At 37.1% G+C, this 20085-nt stretch overlaps 1 protein-coding gene, 2 long non-coding RNA genes and 1 pseudogene across 3 annotated transcripts; 1 reads left to right on the top strand and 3 right to left on the bottom strand.

Moving 5' to 3' along the window:
- Positions 1–249: 249 nt before the first annotated feature.
- Positions 250–823, bottom strand: LOC147505241 (indole-3-pyruvate monooxygenase YUCCA2 pseudogene; annotated as a pseudogene).
- A 10644-nt stretch (positions 824–11467) lies between these two features.
- Positions 11468–12307, bottom strand: LOC147505240 (uncharacterized). The gene is made up of 2 exons (XR_015220562.1): positions 11869–12307; positions 11468–11752 (listed from the first exon to the last, which is right to left on the bottom strand). It is a non-coding gene; the product is annotated as an uncharacterized LOC147505240 (long non-coding RNA).
- A 1246-nt stretch (positions 12308–13553) lies between these two features.
- On the top strand, positions 13554–14696 carry LOC147505239 (uncharacterized). The gene is made up of 3 exons (XR_015193257.1): positions 13554–13837; positions 14156–14203; positions 14380–14696. It is a non-coding gene; the product is annotated as an uncharacterized LOC147505239 (long non-coding RNA).
- A 699-nt stretch (positions 14697–15395) lies between these two features.
- On the bottom strand, positions 15396–18737 carry LOC147505238 (mannan endo-1,4-beta-mannosidase 2-like). The gene is made up of 5 exons (XM_086557841.1): positions 17431–18737; positions 16959–17156; positions 16529–16651; positions 16020–16231; positions 15396–15928 (listed from the first exon to the last, which is right to left on the bottom strand). The coding sequence occupies exons 1-5, from the start codon at positions 17797–17799 to the stop codon at positions 15577–15579; spliced, it is 1254 nt and encodes a 417-aa protein (XP_086413967.1). The 5' UTR covers positions 17800–18737; the 3' UTR covers positions 15396–15576.
- Between the last annotated feature and the right edge of the window lie 1348 nt (positions 18738–20085).

The raw sequence follows: 20085 nt of genomic DNA, 5'->3' as shown, positions 1-20085 counted from the left end.
ATTGGAAATTCTTCTCGCAGAGTGAAAGTATAGAAACTAGTCTTGGTCACATCCGTGACACCGTAGCTCAAATGACTGAAAAATTCATTGCTTTGAGTTTAACAGACTCTAGATTGCCTAAAGTATTCAAATTGCCCTAGCTGACTCTTGAAGCCTTTTTTTTCTTACCTTATAATTTCTCAAGGAATCATCATAGAACCATGTGATTGAGGAGTAATCAATTGAGCTTCCCTTTATAGCGATGGAGGTTCATATCTCCATACGCCTGCTTCCACATCCCACAACCAAAACATTCTTTCCAGAAAACTCTTCACCGTTTTTATACGAACTCGTATGTAGAACTGGACCTTCAAAGTCATTCATTCCTTCAATCACTAAAACCACAGCCTCTAAGTTCTCTCCAGTTGCTACAACTAACCACCGACTAAGGTAACTAATTTCCTCCAATCCCACAGTTTTCACTCTCCATGATCCAAGAGTGTGATCATAGGCAGCACTTTCTACTATTTGGTTGAACTGTGGCTCTAAACCGAATTTACTCACATAATAAGCATCTAAATAGTCCACAAAGTGCCCTTTAGTTGGGTAAGTAGGGAACTTCGCCGGGAATGGCATGAAGGGTAGCTCACATAATTTTTTCGGAAGGTGAAGATGTAGTCGATCATAAGCCTTGCTCTTCCACAATGAAGCTATACAGTTAGCCCTCTCTACAATCACACTAGGAACTCCTCTTTCTTTAAAGGCAGCAACTACAAAGACCTCGATGGGCGGCACCAACAATGATTGGACCTTGCACCAAAACACACCTTCCATTTTTCTTCATGGTCTCATCAAAAGGATCATGAACTCTTTTGCTTTCCACTTCTCTCAAGTAGTCCACAAATAGCATGAGAAGAACAGGTGTCAACTAACTACTTAACTAACTTGGCCGTGGGTGCTATTATAAAAGGAGAGAATCCCTATGAGTAGCCCGCTTAAGGCCGGACTCATTCCTTTCTACCGTTTCAAGGACAGAGCCAAAGTTCAAGAGAAACTTCAACCGTAAGCTAAGCGAGATGGTTTCGATTGAGATGGTTTTATCAACTTGGAAATAAATGTATAGATATTTGGATGAAGGAAGAGTTGGAGGAGAGTTGCTTTGCGAACAGAAGGATCAAAGAATGAAGTTAAACTATAGAAAGGGAAGGGTAGTGTGATATGATATAATACCTAGCAAAAAAATGATGTGATAAATATAAATTCGTTAAGTATATATATATGTATAGACACTTCAACTATATTATATAAATGGTATTAACCAATGGTTACCTCCCATATATTAAACCAACCAATAAAATAACGTCACTATATCTGTCATTATCCATATTAGCCAATTTGTTTAGCATATTAATAATCCTATCTCCAGCCATTATCCTACATATATATTTGTGATTTTACGACTTTTGTTGTAAGAACTATGCTAGGTTGCAGTACGACTCCGAGTATACTTTTAGTGCCATTACCGACATCTATCACTCATTTAGTCAAGTCAATTAACAGAATAAATAGAAGACCTAGCATTGAAATGACACGAGGAGTCATATTGCAACATTGAAAAACCCTAAACCCTAAGCTGCAATATGACTTGGACTGCATTTAATTTGCAGAAGCTGAAGACTTAAAGCTACTTTTGTTAGAGATTATTTTACATTCTATAAAGTTCTCCATTTTAGTAATAATACGCTTAGAGAAATACTAGCGATGCTACCCCTTAGAGGGGGTAGCATGGTGATACCCCCAAACATGTGATTTAGGGCCCCGTTTGAAAATTAAAAAATGAGTTGCTTTACATCTTGTTGCTAAACTTTCATAGTGCTCATCTTTCATACCTAGTATTTTCCTTTAGGGCTTGATGTTATAAGAGAAGATACTTTTACCATTTTATGATTAGTGTCTCTACATTCTCATTACTCACCTTTCATATTGCTTATGTTCTTGAGTCTTGACTAATGAGTAATGACCTTGATCACATGCAGCTTTTTACAGTACTTGCTTAAGGTCCGGATCTGGGGAACAAAACTGAAAAAGCATTATAGGGTGAGAAGCTTTTTCTTTGGTTATCAAATTCTTGAATGTACAATCAAGGTGGTTTTTTTGGGTGGTTTCCCCTATGCTTGACGAGGGACATAAATTGTATTGTAGGTTGAATATTTTATAGGGTGTTATGTACATATGGTTGTTGGAAGGATGTCATTATTGATTTCCAGGTTATGACAGGTTTAAGTATACAAAATATTGACTAAACAAAGGAAACTCTGTCCAAAATTCGATAGAATTTGGATAGTGTAACACCTCATTCTATTTCTTCATATATACTTGGAGTTATCATAGCAAGCTTATAAGTATATTAGTTTTACGACTGGGATGATCTCTTTTTTCTAGTGGTTTTCTTTGTACATTGTTTATTTAAATATGGTTTACTAATACTTATTTTATTTTTCTTTGTAGCGATGGGTCCTCGATCAAAGAATGTGAAGAATGTAGCGAAAACTACATTCAAGGGTGTTAAGAAATTGTTTGGTGGCGGTTCCTCTAGCGGTGATGCAGTTGGAAGAAAAAGACATAGGGCGACGGGCTTAACGGCATCGGTAGCGTAGGGGACCATTTGGAAAAAGGTTCCCCGAGGTTCACGAGGTTGATTCGTTTAGTGAAGATAGTGTAGATAGTGTAGATAGTGATACTAATGTAGGTTTAGATGTAGGTTTAGATGTAGATTTAGACAAAGGGAAGAATATAGTAGAAGAGGAGAGGAGGAGAGAGAGGAGGAGGAGAGAGGAGGAGGATGAGCGGGATGATGATGTTGAAGAATATGTGGTAGAAGGCGTTCACCACCGGTGGAAGAAGCACCTCCAAAGTTGGATTTCATAAGAAAATCCAATGATGATTTGGAGTTTCAAAGAGGTGTGTATGGGGAGGCCCGTATGAGTAAGAATTGTTGTATGACTATGTGGTGCATGTAATTCGCGATGTTTGGGAGAGAAGGGTAATATTTTGTTTTTCTTGTGTACTTTGATTTTCTTTTACAAAATCTTTTGTTTCTGTTCATATATATCTAATCGTGCTTTCGGTTGTTTTGAGGAGGATCGCCCGGCGTTGAAGTGTGTTTCACACTTAGTGAAGTTATCCCAATGGAATTTCAAAATGAATGTGAAAGGTCTCCGAGATTTGCCGTCAGCGTTTGAGGGACTGGGGTTGTTTGATCTCATGGAAGGTTATCACGAGCATATGGATCCACCATTGATCTGCGTTTGTGGAGAGATGGCATCCGGAGACCAACACCTTCCATATGCCAGTTAGGGAGATGAGTGTGACTTTGGACGATGTTGTCCAAATCTGTGGAGTCATAGTTAGAGGAAGAAGCGGTGCAAGGGATAGTGAGTTTGAACTTACAACAATCGATAAATCTCTTACATCTTGGTGCAGGGCTCCTTATTGATTTGATTAGAGGAGATGGAAGCTAGTAGGTTCACTTCAAAAGTAAGGCTAGAATTCATCCGGAAGCATTTTGCGAACAAGGTTCATGATAGCCCTATATGTGACTTTGGGAATGTGGTAGAAGGCCTCGAAGTTTCGGGGATGTTCAACGGACCGTTAGAGCTTTTATTCCGTTTTTCTTTGGATGTGCCGTTTTTACTGACAAGTCTGGGACTGGAGTGCCTATATGTTATCTGAGGCCGTTGTTGAAATTCAGTGAGATAGAAGAGTATGCATGGGGTGCGACAATTTTGGCATTTTTATATAGAGGTCTCGGGGATGCCACATGTAATGCGAAGGTGAAAGGGGTTTCAGGGCTATATGACTCTTCTATTGTAAAACTTGAGTATTTTAAAGTTTATTTTTTTTTAATGTTAATTTTATTACTCTATCAATATGTTAACTATTTGTGTATATCTAGGCATGGATCTATGAGTATTTTCCGGTATTCATGACAATCCCAAACTTCAACTATATCTCGTCTCAGCGTGCTCATAGACACATCCCATCGCTCCACACTATTACGACACAAACGTTATGCATTGTAGTTTTATCGGCGATAATTGATGATTTGAATGAGTTCAATGTAAGTATTAAATTCAATGACAATTTGGTATTTAAGTTTGTTTATATTTATTTTTAGTAATTGATCATTAGAGTTGTTAATGACACATTTGATTTTGTTTCAGGTTGTTTGGCATCCCTACAAAAATATTAGAGATACAAACCCGATCGATGACATTGCATTTTTTGAGGGATTACTATGTTTTTCAACATTGTCGAGCTTTTACTTTCGCGCAGGGTGGGTGCGTCGGTTAGGTCCGCGTGCAACTTGTACCTAAAGATCCTCCAATGCCAAATTGGAGAACAAGAACTGTGGCATGACGCGGGTATGAGGTGAGCTGGACCAATATTGGGCCACTTTAATGGGAGTCGTGGCAGAATAACGTGATCCAACTCTGCAACCGAGGACCTATTTCGTCTTATCCATGGGAGTGTCATCAAAACTACATGACTTGGTATGCGAGAAATTCTCATGTAGTTTTGGTGAACCCTGAGCTTCTTCCTATTCATCCATCCCTGGAGACACTGCCTAACTGTTCACTGATTGTAAGTATTGTGATTTTTAATTGAGTTTTCTCTAAGCGTGATTTTTGCATTCGATTGGTAACTTATCTTGATTTTTCTTTTTTCGATGAGCGGCGTCATCGATGAAACCAGTCGTTTGCTAGAGAGGTCTGCAATTGGTGGGAATGATATGCCGAGGAAGCAAGGTCCTCCTTCGAGCAGCATACAACTTGACTAGGTGCAAGTACATTGGTGGTATTATAGTTGATTTGTTTCAGTTTAGGGTTTGTAACTTTGTAATTTAGTTTGATGGATGTAATTTGTTTTTTGAGTTTAGGGTTTGTAATTTTGTTAACTTCGAATGAATTGATGGATATGATGTTTGCATGAATGTTAGATGTTTGAATGGATGAATGATGTTTAATGTTTGAATGGAATTTAATGAATATGTATGGATGAATTTGATGAATGAGAGTGTTTGATATCTGATGTTTGAATGGAAAAGTGGAATTTGATGAATATGAATGGATGAATTTGATGAATGAGAGTGTTTGATATTTGATGTTTGAATGGAAAAGTGGAATTTGATGAATATGAAAGTGTTGTAAAAACAAAACGAATTTTGAAATTTTTTTTTTCCAAACGACCCAGCCGCATCGTTTGGCATAAAGGCCAAACGACCTCAGCAGATCGGTTTTCCTTTAACCAAACGACCACGGCAGATCGTTTGTCTTTAATCTCAAACGACCCACCCACATCGTTTGGTCTAAAGGCCAAACGACATTGCCACATCGTTTGGTTTAAAGGCCAAACGACATGACCACATCGTTTGGTCTAAAGGCCAAACGACTTGTTCATGTCGTTTTCTTTTTCTTTAATCCCAAACGATGTGGTACGTCGTTTGGGATTAAAGCCAAACGACTTGACCGTGTAGTTTCGGTCATTATTGACAACATACTAACATTATTTCAAATCACTTTCGATTGCCGTCCGAATCAACTAGTCGATCACTTTCGATTGCCATCCCAATCAACTTAGTCGATCATTCAATTTCAAAATCACTTTCGATTGGCGTCCGAATCAACTTAGTCGATCGCTCTATTTCCAAATCACTTTCGATTGCCGTCGAATCAACTTAATCGATCACTTTCGATTTCCAAATCAAATAAAATAAAAGCCCTAACATTATTTCCAAATAACATAAAAATCAAATCAAATTACACTTGTTCCAAATTACATCAAAATATCAAATTACATCAATATATCACTTAGTCGATCGCTTCGATTTCAAAATCACTTTCGATTGCCGTCCGAATCAACTTAGTCGATTACTTTCGATTTCCAAATCAAATCAAATAAAAGCCCTAACATTGATAACATAAAAATCAAATCAAATTACACTTGTTCCAAATTACATCAAAATACAAATTACATCAAAATATCATATCGACAACATACAAACAACTTAGTTGATAACATGTACTGTTGGGTCTTCAACGAGCTCATTTTCCCATATTAAATTGGGAATGTTCAATGCCATAAATTGCAATTGCCTTTGTCAAGGCCAAATTCCAATGTCGGCAATATCATATCGAGCTCTAAGCCATTGGTAGATTCTTGGAGGAACCGGACAATCTTCAACAAGTTCAACATTAACAAAATGATTTCCACCAACATGTGCGCTACCCAACACTTGGGTCACTCTCAGATTTGCTTGGGTTCTCAGTGGCATGAGAAGGAAGCAGCGACGAGCTCCTAAATGCATAAGGACAACATTAAATCTTGAAGCAAATACGTGCGTTATCCAAAGAAAAAAATGCATGCTCATCCACTTATTTAAGGGTGCATAACCTTCTTCATGTAAGATTTCCTTCATCGAATAAAAACCTCACTTTGATTGTACAAAGTACAATAAAGGGGGAGGTTGTCGATAAGCTCTTCGTTACAACTCCCTTCTCATCATGGCCATTCTTCTTGACTTCTTCCTAATGCAATGCGAAAAGATCTATAACTACGGTTGCCATAATAACGGGTCATGGACTCTAACAATGTATTTATGCATTTCTTGGAATATCCAACCCGTAATCCTTAGGACCCCTTGTCTTTCCAAAGTCTAAGCCATCTCTCACATTTTCGGTGTATTGACTGTTTTTGGAGAAGGCTTATTTAGAGTGGTGTGGTTGTTTTGGTGTTTTGGGAGAAGGTTTATTTCTTGGTGTGGTTATTTTTGGTGTTTTGGAGAGAGGCTTATTTGTTGGTGTGGTGTGGATGTTTTGGGTTGATAGTTTTGGAAAGACTTCTTTCTTGATGTAGTGTGGGTGTTTTGGGTGGTAGTAGTGTTTTGGTTGTGACGAGACCAGCTCTTCATGGTCACGTTGAGAATGTTCAAAATGAGATGGATCTCGCTTTGAAAAGTTATCATCTCCAGTTTGAAGCTTCTGCTGCGGCTACCTTCGGCCGACCTTTGGTTTTGCTTCCTCACAAAGGCGGTACTAGCCATGTACTTTCTGCGTACGGCAATCTCCATAAGCTTCCTAATCATAACCCTACCTTCTTCTTCTAAAACCATTGCAAACCTATTCATGAACAAGTCCATCGAAGGTGCAACATCGGGACCAACACCCCACCGACATATTGGGAGAAGCGGACAATGTTTTCCAAAAGGGGTCGATAGCGGACAAAAGGGATGGACCGCTCTTGCTCTTCAAACTCAATTAATTCATGAGCACATGGCGGTCCATGGCTCGTGCGCAAAATAACACCAACACCTTATCTCTCCATCTTTAACACGCTTTTACGCGGGTATCTATTTCTTCAAATAACAAGTCTAAACACTTACGTGAGACAAGGCCTCGAGTTCACGAAAACAAAGGAATCCGGTGGTGGTCTTGAGTTACAATCATACTTCTCTCGAAGGTAGCTCTAATCTCGGACATCCGGATCTCTAGAATCGGGTGGATTAAGCTAAACATACTCAAAAATCATGACGGTTTGCATTTCCTAGTACACGCTTCACCGGCATGAGACCCTTCAACTCTATTGGTCGTTGTACTCCCAAAGTGAATGTGTTGGTCAGTCCAACAACATATGAATCGATCCCTGTGAGAAAACCAAGTCTCTTGCAAATAACAAACAAAATTGGAGTACTCAACCCTGTAATATTTTTCCAAAGCATCCCATCTACGCTGGAAAATAACCTCTGTCTTCGATTTGACTCTGATGTTCCACGAACCGGGCCTTCTCTACAAGTTCTGTAGTTAGAAAAATATCGTAACATTTTGAAAAGATGCACGTAGCGATATGCCATCTACATAGATGCTTGTGTGCATTAGGAAAAACTCTGTCAGCGGCACTCATCAGGGTTAAGTCCCCGTCGGACCGCGATCCGATGGGTTTATGTCACCAAGCAAACCACTAAAATGATGCAGGGGGCCCACTCATAGTCATTTGTTGTTTTGGTGAAGCGGCAAAGACGACACCGCGGTGAAAGATTTCCACGTTGAAGTCACCTCTACAAAAAAATGCGAAAGGCCACCGATACCGTTAGTTTTGTAGGTAGCGTCTAACATGAAAAACTGTTGGAAAAGTCCGAGCCAACTTAACACCTTCGGATGGGCCCATAACAATCCCGTTATCTCCTCGGTATTCTCATCCCGTCTCAACTCCTCAAAATAATGTTCTTTTGCTAACAACTCCGCAATCTCGCAATTGTGTGAGACCGTTCATATCCAATTTCCTCGCTTACGCGCTTGCGGTGTAGACTTGGGATATACTAGAGATGTTATCATGATACCTATTCTTGATGGAATCCAATATTTGTTTAGGTTTTATTCCACACTTACTCATCTCGACAAAATACTTTCGAACTCGGAGCGGTTAGTCGAGTAGCAAATGCATGTCCTTCAAGGGTCTTCGCCAATGGATGGTTGTGAACACCATTAAGAACGACAATTTTCCAACTATCGGCGAAGCTTGCGTTGGAAAACACCTTTTAACTTAAATGGACATCCCGATTTCTTGGTTCCCGACCTTCTCTTATTAGCCCTCTCTTAGCCTTCCTTCTTGTGTGACCGATACACACCCGAGCACTCACAAAGCCAAAATTCAATCTTGCAACTCTCGGTTTCCTTTGGCACATTCCGACTTTTCAATGACCACAACAACATTAACTTGTCTTCCTCTAGCGGTTTGCCCAACCGATTGCCTTCGCACGTATGAAAAGACCTAAACACATAAAAACAACAACTATTATTAATACACTAATAAAATTATATTTAGAATTTTTTTTTAAAAAAAATGAAATCAATGCCTACTCAATCATACCTCTTCCGTAGTAAAAATTTCTGTTGTATCACTTAAAATCGGTTGACAATCCACATCATTCGAGTTTGCGGAGGATCGGTTCCCGGATAGCGAAAAAGAATTCTACATATAGAAGAATAAAACAAGAGTCTCAAACAATTTGCATTTAGTTTCAAAGTTACAAAAAAAAAAAACTTTTAATTAAATTTAGTCCAAACGACCCAGCCATGTAGTTTCATAGAGGGTCCAAACGACCCGGCCATGTAGTTCTATAGTGTCCCCAAACGACCTGGATAAGTCGTTCTATAGTTTTACCAAACGACCCAGCCATGTAGTCCTATAGTGTAATCAAACGACCCGGACATGTCTTTCTGTAGTGTTCTCAAACTACACCGCCATGTCGTTCTGTAGTGTTCTCAAACTACACGACCATGTCGTTTGATAGTGTTCCCAAACGACCCAGCCATGTCGTTTGGGCTCGGGTTTTGCATTGATTCATTTTGCATCCATTCATTCATTCATTCAATCAATCAAGTGTTTTGTATTCATTTTAATCAAGTTTTACCTCATTATTTAGGTTTGCACTTTGTCGTCGATGATTTCTCGGCATTTCATTTGCTCGACTTGTCGCATCTTCAAATTCTTCACCTTGACCTTCAACATTTTGTTCCACTTCTTCACTTTCAACATATCTTCTATTTTCTCCTTCTCTAATTTGTTGTTCTTCTCTAATTTGTTGTTGTACCTCAAATACTTCTTCTTCATCTTCATGTTCCATTTAGAGAAACTTGAGTATGTAGAGAAACTTGAGTATTCTATGTAAACCCTAAACTCTAAACTGAGTGAATGAGTATTCTATATATATTTGAAATTTTGATATATTTCGAATAATTGAGTGAAATATATTTGTAAATCCCCTAAACTAGTTTATTATTTACAATTGAATAAAAAAAATAGAAAATAACAAGTTTAGATATAAAACAAATTATTATTTTAGATTTGGATAATTGAGTGAAATATATTTGAAATTAAAATTTTTTTTATGTCGATACGAAATTTGTAAACCCTAAACCCTAAACCCAAACCCCAAACCCCCAAACTAGTTTATGATTCAAAATTTGAAAAAGAAAATAATAAATAATAAGTTTATAAATAAAACAAATTATTATTTTGAATAATTAAGTAAAATATGTTAGCACGAAATTTGTAAACAACTCTAAACCCTAAACCCTAAATCTCAACCTAGTTTATGATTCACAATTTTAAAAATAAAATAAAAAATAACAAGTTTAGATATAAAACAAATTATTATTTCAAATAATTAAGTGAAATATGTTGGTACGAAATTTCTAAACCCTGAACTCTGAACTCTAAACCCCAAACTAGTTTATGATTCATAATTGAAAAAATAATAATAATAACAAGTTTAGATATAAAACAAATTATTATTTTAGATTTTATAGCATGTTTTAACTTGGTTATAAAGATACTATGTCACGAAATTTCTAAACCCTGAACTCTGAACTCCAAACCCCAAACTAGTTTATGATTAACAATTGAAAAAATAATAATAATAACAAGTTTAGATATAAAACAAATTATTATTTTAGATTTTAGCATGTTTGATTACATGTTTTAACTTGGTTATAAAGATACTATGTCATAACGGATAAAAAGAGTCGCGAGTGCATGTAGTTTTATTGATGTAATTGTGTTGTTTCTAACCCAATCTTTTAAATCGGATTTCAATTTTTCTAATTCAATTGAAATCGCTTTGAGTCGCGTTTATCGTTTGAAGCGTGTCCACGCCATTTGAGTCGCGTGTCCATCGTCGTTTGAGTGTACACTCAAACCGCGACCAAGTCGTTTGAGTGTATACTCAAAACTTGACATGGACAAGTCGCTTTGAGTGTTACTCACACTAACACACAAACTACGCCGCCATATCGTTCGTTAGCCATATCGTTTGAGTGTACACTCAAACTTCTGTAGCGCCATGTCGTTTGAGTGTATACTCAAACTCTGGCCACCCGCGTCGTTTGAGTGTTACTCACACTAACAATGAAACTTCTTGGCGGCGTTTGAGTGTGTGTTTTGAGTATACACTCAAACGACATGGTCGTGTAGTTTGAGTATACACTACACTCAAACGACTTGGTCATATAGTTTGAGTGCACACTCAAACAAGGCAGCGTAGTTTGAGTGTAAACTCAAATGACATGGCAATAGCGTAGTTTCATTGTTAGTGTGAGTAACACTCAAACGACTTTCCATATCGTTTGAGTATATACAAACGAAACGACTTGAGTTAGCTCAAACTAGATTGAGTGTAACTCAAACTCAAACTAACACTCAAGCGACACGGAGGGTTCGTTTTGGCAATACCGGTTGAATTGGTTGCTGGGCTTGGGCTTTGATGGCAAACTTGTAATATGGCAAATTTGTAAAAAAAAATTTTTTTTTGAAGAGTTGCCCAAATCCAATTTGATGAGTGCCCAATGGAATCACCTATAAAAGTCTTTTTCTTGGTCGAGGCACAAGTAAACAGATGCATCGGATATAATTGCTAAAGGGAACCATTTCAAACTCTAAAAGAAAATGCTATGTAGAAACTCTAGATTGTATGCAGAAGGGGTTGATGTTTTCTTTAAATTGATTGCAAATAATAGTTTCTCTTAAGGTAAAAAAGAACTGAATTTACTTGAATAGAAATGAAGGCAGTGATGTCTACACTCTTCGCCTCTCTGTTCCATGCTTTCAAGATTTGACCGGAAAGCAAAACTTCCATCTCCAGCCTCATGCCCAGTGTCTTTACTTTTGCCTGTTATATTTCGAAATGAGCCAAGAGCCCAAAACGTTGGTCACCCACCTTCCAAAATGAAAGTTCCCTGTGATCTTTAACATTGATGTGGTTTGCCACAAAGCCTGCCTGGATAAAATGATAAATGGCCAAATGAGAGGGTACTAGCCCGGAGCATGACTTACCAGTTCGAACAGTGGGTGATCATTGATTTGTTTGAATTTGTGTACTACACGTTCGTTAACTTTTATTGTTCAGAACATCACCGATGAAGCACTTGCAGCCTAGATGGTATGTTGGGCTTACACGCTGAGTTGAGGTGTTAAGGCCCAAATGAAAGAAATCACATGAAGATGTGATTTTCTCTCTGGATTTTGCATTGCTACCGGTTATACACAAGTTTATGGCATCTCCATAGGAGTATATATCAGCTGAAGGAATCACGTATGGCCTTTCCTTAGTTGAGGACTGTCAGAGATCTTGATAGTCCTCACAGGAAACATTCTTTCTGGTAAAAGATTGTTTTAAGTCGAAATTTGTACACTGATTGGAAAAGAATTCAATTTATTTTTTACTTTTTCCCCTGACGCCCCATAAAAGGGAAGAACAATGAAGTGTGAAACATTTGATTTCAAGTTGGCTAGTGTGATGCAGACTTATTAGAGAAAGATGAAAGGTGACTATCACCATAACCTTATTTTCTAAAGAGATATGAACATGTAAGGCTATACTTTGCTTGGCAAAGATCAAAGCCGGCCTATATTTTGCCACTTTGCCTACAACTCTACAAGTGCCTACAAGAGAAGCAAGTGCTGTTTACAAAAGAAAAAGAAAACAGTGAATAACTAATAATTCAGCCTATCATCGACGTTTGAATAGGATTCTACTCCAAAGATAAAAACAAGACGACTTTATATCAACTGAGACGCAACAGAATCCACATCAATAGAAGAGTCGTTTATTTGCATAAAAATATTCGGAAGTTTTCTCTTGGATGTTGATGATTTCAATTTAACCACTAGTAGTATAGTCGATCTATACGCCAAAATGACATAATTTTTGTACACTAGTAGTAGTATACAGCCAAACCTTCCGTCCAGGCATGGAGTACTGGACTGGTGCGCATACTATCGCCCCAACACGAGCCTTGGGCTCCATTGGCTATACCGCACTGTATACTCTGCAGTTCAAATAACTACTGTTGAATCTCATCTGGCAAAACTTGGCCCAGTTTAAATAACTACTGTTGAGTCGTCCATAACTCCATTGCCAGTTTGATTCCTCCATGGTGCGAGGGCTTACCTCAAAAGGTCTCGGGGTGTACTATATATAGGGGTTAAAGTCCATTAATTTCCGTTCAAATACTTCTTCATTGATTTGCGATGCGAGACTAGCTTTCTTAGAGATGATGATCATTAACCAGTTCTTTTTTTTCGATAATAGATCATTAAGCAATTCTAGAACTGATTTACATGTCTGAGTTTCGTAGTGCACCAAGTGCAGAATGTATAAAACTAGTGGAATCTATATATGGAGTTTCATCTAGAAAACATAAATGATAAGCTCATGTCCTCTAAAGGAAACTCATAAAGTCGATCAAGAAGAATAAAATCAAGCTTAAATTTCTCCGCACCACATCACCCTCTGTTGAAACAGGACTGGCTTCACAATCCCATCAAACTTTTTGAGTCATGTCTAGTCGCTGTTGGTTATCTATATATGGAGCACTCAGTCGTCACCATTCCTTTTATTTTCAAATTAATTTCATAAATAAAGCACAGAAAAAGTACCCCATGAAGATAATCTTGATTTTATGTCTTTATGTGTGTGAGTAAGAGAATTCAAATACATCTTTACAAGAGAAGTGCATGAAGATGACATGAGAGGACAATAGGATGCCACACACCCTTCATAATTTAGATTCCTTGAGATAATTCATGTAGTGGCGTGTGCTCCTCACACGTCTTTGTATGTCCCCACACATTGCAGAACTCCATAACCAAACTTGCCTATATATACGAGAGCTTAGTGCATGAAGTATAGTCAGAGCAAGCCTTCTAAGTTCATCTATCCAATTTATTTGCAATCATCTTCCAAGTTCACCATGTCGAATACCTGCGGAAACTGTGACTGCGCAGACAAGACCCAGTGTCCGTAAGTAATCTACTTGTACCTAATAGCCTATGACTTAATTCTCGATGTGTATCAGTGTATAATTCTAATCCATGAAGCTAGTGTTTGCTAATAGACAATTAAGAAAGACAGCAGTTACGTTTCTTTGCTGAGGAAACATGTCCAAGTCAAAAGAAAATCAGGAATCTAGCAACTGATTGCTACAAGTTCTTTCTGTCACATATAGCTGTAAACAAGTCACTGATATTTTGGTTCTCCGTGAATGATTGAAAAGTATATATATGAAAAGTTATTTGTATCTAATTACGAATTATAAGTCTCTCGGTCTGGTGATTGCAGGAAGAAGGGAAACAGCTATGGCCTCGTGATCATTGAGACCGGAAAGAGGTACTAATTGTAAACTAATATTGTTAACACAAGTAAACATGTTAACATCTAATTGCTAACATTTTGTTCTGAATCGGCTATGATTGTAAATTTACCTTGAATTCTAGCATAGCTATTTCAAAGTTAACCAAATCCCTAGCAGGGCTTAATTCTCTAGTGTTGCGCTTTGTACACAGCTCCTATGATGCTGTGGCTGAGGTTCCAGCGGGTGAGAATGATGGCAAATGCAAGTGTGGAGCAAACTGCGCTTGTACCGACTGCAAATGTGGCCACTAAGCAATACAAAAGACGCTAATACAATTTGAAACATGTCATGTAATAGTGGTGTGTGATTAATTGTGGCGAATAAATGGTGCAGTGCACTTGTGCGTTTGTATATGTGTGTGTACTTGTGCTGTATTGATGTAAAGAGTCAGGCATGTATGGCTCTAGTGCTTGTTGTTGGAGTCTTCACTACCAGTGTTTTTCAAATTTAATGAAGTATTATTAGTAAGATCACTTTCTTAGTGATAGTATATTAATAGTGTACATCATATCTCTCAGCCATCTGTCGTTTTAGGCTTAACTATAGTCCTCTATATTTCTCTTCCTAGAATCCTAGAGGTTAATGAATTAATTTCTCTTGGTTCGACCATTTTGAGAGCATCAAATGGTTGGTAGTTGAAAAGAAAACTACCAACTAATCTTATGACACATGATTGGTGGCCGGGGCGTCGATTCTTTGAGAAGGTGTTTGTTCTGTTTCCTGGTCTTGGTTTCAAATGTTATACTCATTTTGAAATCACATACATAATTACGAGGATCAATTTTATCATTTACTATTTCACTTGTCCTGATTTCCGATCGATGAGAATGAATCCATATACCTCACATGGTTGATAAAAATGCAAATGGTTCTCATCATGTACTACTAGCATGTCTTTTACGCAGTTCAGCTGTCCCTTCACTTACCACTCTACTCTTCCGGCCAGCTTCAGCAGCGCTGAATTTCAAACTTGTTTGTGATGTTGGATATGTCTTCAACATGAAAACTATACTTACAAAGTTACAAGTGCATGCAATTATATGACTTCTTCTCAACCTTAACCACCACCTTAATTGATTTTATTGACTGTTTGTCCTGCATCTCTGCACCTGCTCTATAATCATCCACGATCACGACAGTTTGTCCGCCTATTGTGTATGCTCATTGTTGCAAGTTCATTCTTTTGTTCCTTAAAGTAAAATGGTAAATGAAAATCCTGTTGGAAATCAGGAAGAACAAGATATAAACTGTCCAATATATCTAATAACAAAAACAAAAACAAAATAATAATTAGTGCCACTATCGCTTTAACACACTTCTTTTCAGATCTTCAGTTGAACTTTCCTACTTAGATTTCTGCCAGCTTACGTGACTGTTCTTTAATCAGTTTATAAATAGATGGGATCTCCCATGGAACAATCCCGTAGTCATCGCTATACTCCTCCATGCCTTCAACCATGAACTGCCAAGCTAAGGCCCCTGCGCCTGCTCCATTCTTCCCTGCTGACTTGTAAATGGTGTCAAATATAGTTTTATAGAACCTGTCTCGATTAGATGGCTCAAAATTCTTCTTATTCTTTGACAGACCAAATTCAGTAAATAGTACAGGTTTCTTTAGAATATGGTCACCATCATCAATGTGAGAAAGCATCCATTCTTTGACAAATTTCAGTTTGTCTTCGATTTCTTGGCCCATAATCCTACAAAAGAATGCAAATATTTGTTTCTCTGTTTATAATTGTGCAATGTAGAAGACTGTCAAGATTCTTAAGGTTGTGATTCGATGTTTACCATTGATCAACATATATATGAACAGATGTAAAGTCAATATGTAAGATCTTGGAGTTACGAATAAAATCTGAACCCAAGCTACTTGCCCAGTCTCCCGGATTCATTCTCAATTTTTCAGGGCTTGTAGAACCATAAAAGCCTTCAAAACCCACTGTGAGTAGATGATTCTTGTCAATTAATTTTACGAAGCTTGCCATTTCTTCAATCCAATCCTGCAATTCTTTATGAGACAATTTAATTGAACACAAAAATATCAATAATCTACATAACTATCTTTTTATCAGTACTACTCCAAGCACACAGAAAGGAGAAAATAACTGCTGGTGACCGAGACTGGTATCTTAAAAACGTCCATAAAGGGCGAAGCATAGGCATTAGTGTTTTGGTTACCCCTTCCTGCAGTTTTAAGTCCTAAGCATGTATTTATAAACATCCAAACAAATTCTTCTATTGTTTATGGTTATCATTAGCATTTAGCTAAGAGAATTGCACATGAAAATACCACTTACTTGGAGTAGGTTTCCAGAATCATCAGACATGCAGCGGGGCTCGTTCATCAACTCCCATGCAAAGATGGTAGGATCATTCCTATACTCGGTTCCAGTGATGCTGTTCTTTCTTGTCAACACAGTCTGTTAACAACATTCAAGGATATCAAACCATCAGTTAGACCTTTTTTCTCCCTAATTTTGTTGTTACTTGTCACATTTATGCATTACCTCTAGGAAAATTCACCATGCTCGAACCACATTGTATCTTTTTGAAATCTCAAATTAACAATCTCAGCTCACAGAAATACAGAATGTCATGTTTTAGAACCAGCTAAGACTTTTTTAAGGATAAAACTAGTGAATAATCCAACTAATTAAGAGTGTATTTTGCGTAACAGACTGTATCAAAGTGTCAGAAAAAAGGAAATTTGATAAGCAATTGAGTCACCTTTATGTAAGCCTTGAAATAGTTACGAATGGATGTATCCAAGAAGAACGAATCATTAGAAGTACTCATACCATACCCCTGTTCCAACGCCCACTTCACATACTGAGTCTTCCCACCATATGGTTGCAAATTGTTAACTAAACTAAGGATCAACTTGATGCCGTGGCGCCTTGCTTCTGCAATGACATAATCGAGCCCCTGCCATTTTATCGACTAATTTAACAGACCAAAATAATAGAAGGCACAAGTATTTTGATACTTTCGATAAAAAAGAACAAAAAAAGAACAATGAAGGCCTTGATCTAGCCACATCTAAAGTGAAGTTTATCCTTAAGAAGCCAGGGATGCATTCCACATCTCATTTCTGATGTCAAATGCACGACTATGAACTAAAGAAACTGCAACCAATTAATAAACAGAACCAACCAACAAAAGCAGAACAGACACTGAGAAAAATGAAAATTTTCGATACCTGAAAGACGTGCTCATCAAACCGACTAGGTGAGATTTGGAGAGCATTATAGCCACCATCATTGAAGGCCCAAGTCCTACAAACAGTTAGACCCATCTTCACGCCAGCTTGCAGCATTGCTCTGACTCTTGGTCTACTATATTCCTCCACAGCTTGATCCATCAACCAATAAGAATTCCATCCATTAACATAAAAAGCCTTCCCATTCAACATGATCTGCGTCCCACTCTTCGTTACAAAATCTTTCTCTGGTCCTTCTTCAGAAATACCAATTATAAAGTCCCCAAAGGTCATGTAAATGAAGGCAACACAAGATGCAAAACCAAGAACTGGATATAACAAACCATTGCCTTTTAGCTTTCTCTCCATATTGTCTACGACCCCAGAATGACAAAAACAAGTTTGGTAACGTAAAACTAGCAGAGATGTTTTTAATGCCAAAACCAGCTAGTGCATCCCCAGCTCAAGATTTAGTCTCCACATCTAATGAGCCCATTCTTTAAGATATATAAATGCTCCATTGGATATGTTAAGATTACTAAGAAGTTAGAAAGAGCGCAGATAGATACACGATGCATAGAGAAATGAAGAGAAGTTGATGAGGGTTATGTTGAGAGAAACAAATTTCGGTTTTATCTACTATGCCTTTAGTAGTAGTTGCTATGATTCTTCTTTGTCTCAGAACTGGTTGGGAAAGGTGGCGTGGTGGAATGTTGGCATCAGGTTATGTTTCGTGGAGAAAAAATTCACTGCTAGGCGCTTAGGAGCGAAAAGTCTGCACCCATCCAACACAAATCCACCGTCTTTTAACTAATAATAATCATTAACTCTGGTTAATTAAAATCTAAAATCATTCTTTTTTTTTTTCTCTCTACAAATCTTTCATTTTTTTAGTTTTCAACAAAAAAAAAAAAATCTACAGTGAAAATTTTGAAAAATTCTTGTTGGTAAAACAAAATAAAATAAAAAGAAAAACCATTATATAAAAAAATAAAAACTACTTTAACATTTATGGGAAAAAAAACACTTAAATTTTATCATAATTATTTAAAAAAAAAACTTAAATGCAATTACAAATTATAATTTTATTTCAATCCAAAATACCGATGATAATGGCCAATAAAAAATAAAATTGAGAAATTCACGTTGTAATTGAATGAAGGAGAACTCCTTGAAAAATCTACAATATAATTTTTTTTTTAAATTTTTTATAGTTGAAAAATAATATTTTATTTTATTTTTATGGAAACACAAAGAAAGAACGAGATTTGAGAAGAAAAAAAATTGAATGATTTGGAGAGAGAGAGTAAAATAAATATTTGGTTGGATTTAATTTAACTAGAGTTAATCAATAGTTAAAAGATAGTGGATGTGTGGTGGATTGGTGCTTAGGCTAAGTCCAATGGCTCTTTATCCCCCTAAAAGTAGAGGCCAAAGTGGAGGTTTTCACTCTCTATCTAGAGTTCTGAATTTGTTCACCAGCATATTTGCTGGCGAAATCTACCAGCGCTAGTAGGAGTCCACGTGTATTACTAAAACTCACATTTTTTTTTTTTTTCTTTTTTCTATTTTAGAGAGACTAACTAAAAATATATCCAAAAAACTAGTAAGGAAATAACCATTTCCTCTAAGATTTTCTCCCCACTTCCCTCCGACATCCGTTCTCTCTCTCCATCCCTCTTCTCCTCTTCTTCTCCACTCTTCTGTGTTCATTGAATCAATTAATTATAAAAACAAATACCGAATGCTGACAATTCAGATAAAAAGAGGTTAATACCCAACAAATCAGTCGTAGGCAGTTGCTGCAGGTGCAAAACCTATTTTAGGAGCTTAATCCCTTTCTAAAGCTCTTCCTGTATCAACTTTCATGAAGCATTGAAGCTGGTCACTTACGTATACTTGCTTCACTTAAACATGCTTTAGTTCAAACACAAAGGGCAATGACAATTTTCCTTAGCAAAGCACTTGGTCCAGCGCAAGTGTTAATTAACTACTAGATTATTGACTTTTGGATTATTAGTTCAAACACAAAAGGCAATGACGATGCATGTTTAGATGCTATTCATAGTTTTTAAACTAATACAATGACCTCTGAAGAACTGATTGTGAAAATATATAGTACAAGTATGTAATCAGCCATTTTTTCGTAACCAGACCACATACCAGATGAACAGTTACCTATTGAGTCTGTGAAGCCGGATTGCTGCCAGTGCATACAGAATTTGTGGTCATTTCTTTTGGTGTAGTTAGATGTTGTTTCTTGTTTTGTTGCCAGTTACCTATTTTATTAATTGAATTAGATTTTGAAATGTCAATAAAAGCTAAAATGGGACGGCCATAGTGTAACCATGACCAAATAACAAAAGATGACAGACAACGACCTATATTTTTCTTACTGTTTCTTTATTTGTGAGAAGGTTTATGCCAAGGTTGGTGACTTGGTGTACATGAGTTCTTCATATAATGATACCTAATTTTAAGTCTAATGGAGAACTAAAATTAATAGAAAGCTCTGCAAAATAGATCAATCGTCGATCACGATGTCTCCATTAAGGTATAGTAAAACCGTAAAAGTCATACTAAACCCAAGGAAATCTGTTGTTGATCTTCTTCATAGCATTCTAAGGTTTGGCATTGCATTATTCCTGTTGATCA

The sequence above is a fragment of the Coptis chinensis genome, chromosome 4 (genome assembly GCF_015680905.1).
Source record: "Coptis chinensis isolate HL-2020 chromosome 4, ASM1568090v1, whole genome shotgun sequence".
NCBI lineage: Eukaryota > Viridiplantae > Streptophyta > Magnoliopsida > Ranunculales > Ranunculaceae > Coptis > Coptis chinensis.
Note: the sequence above shows the minus strand (reverse complement) of the source record. Positions and strands in the feature narration are given on the sequence as shown.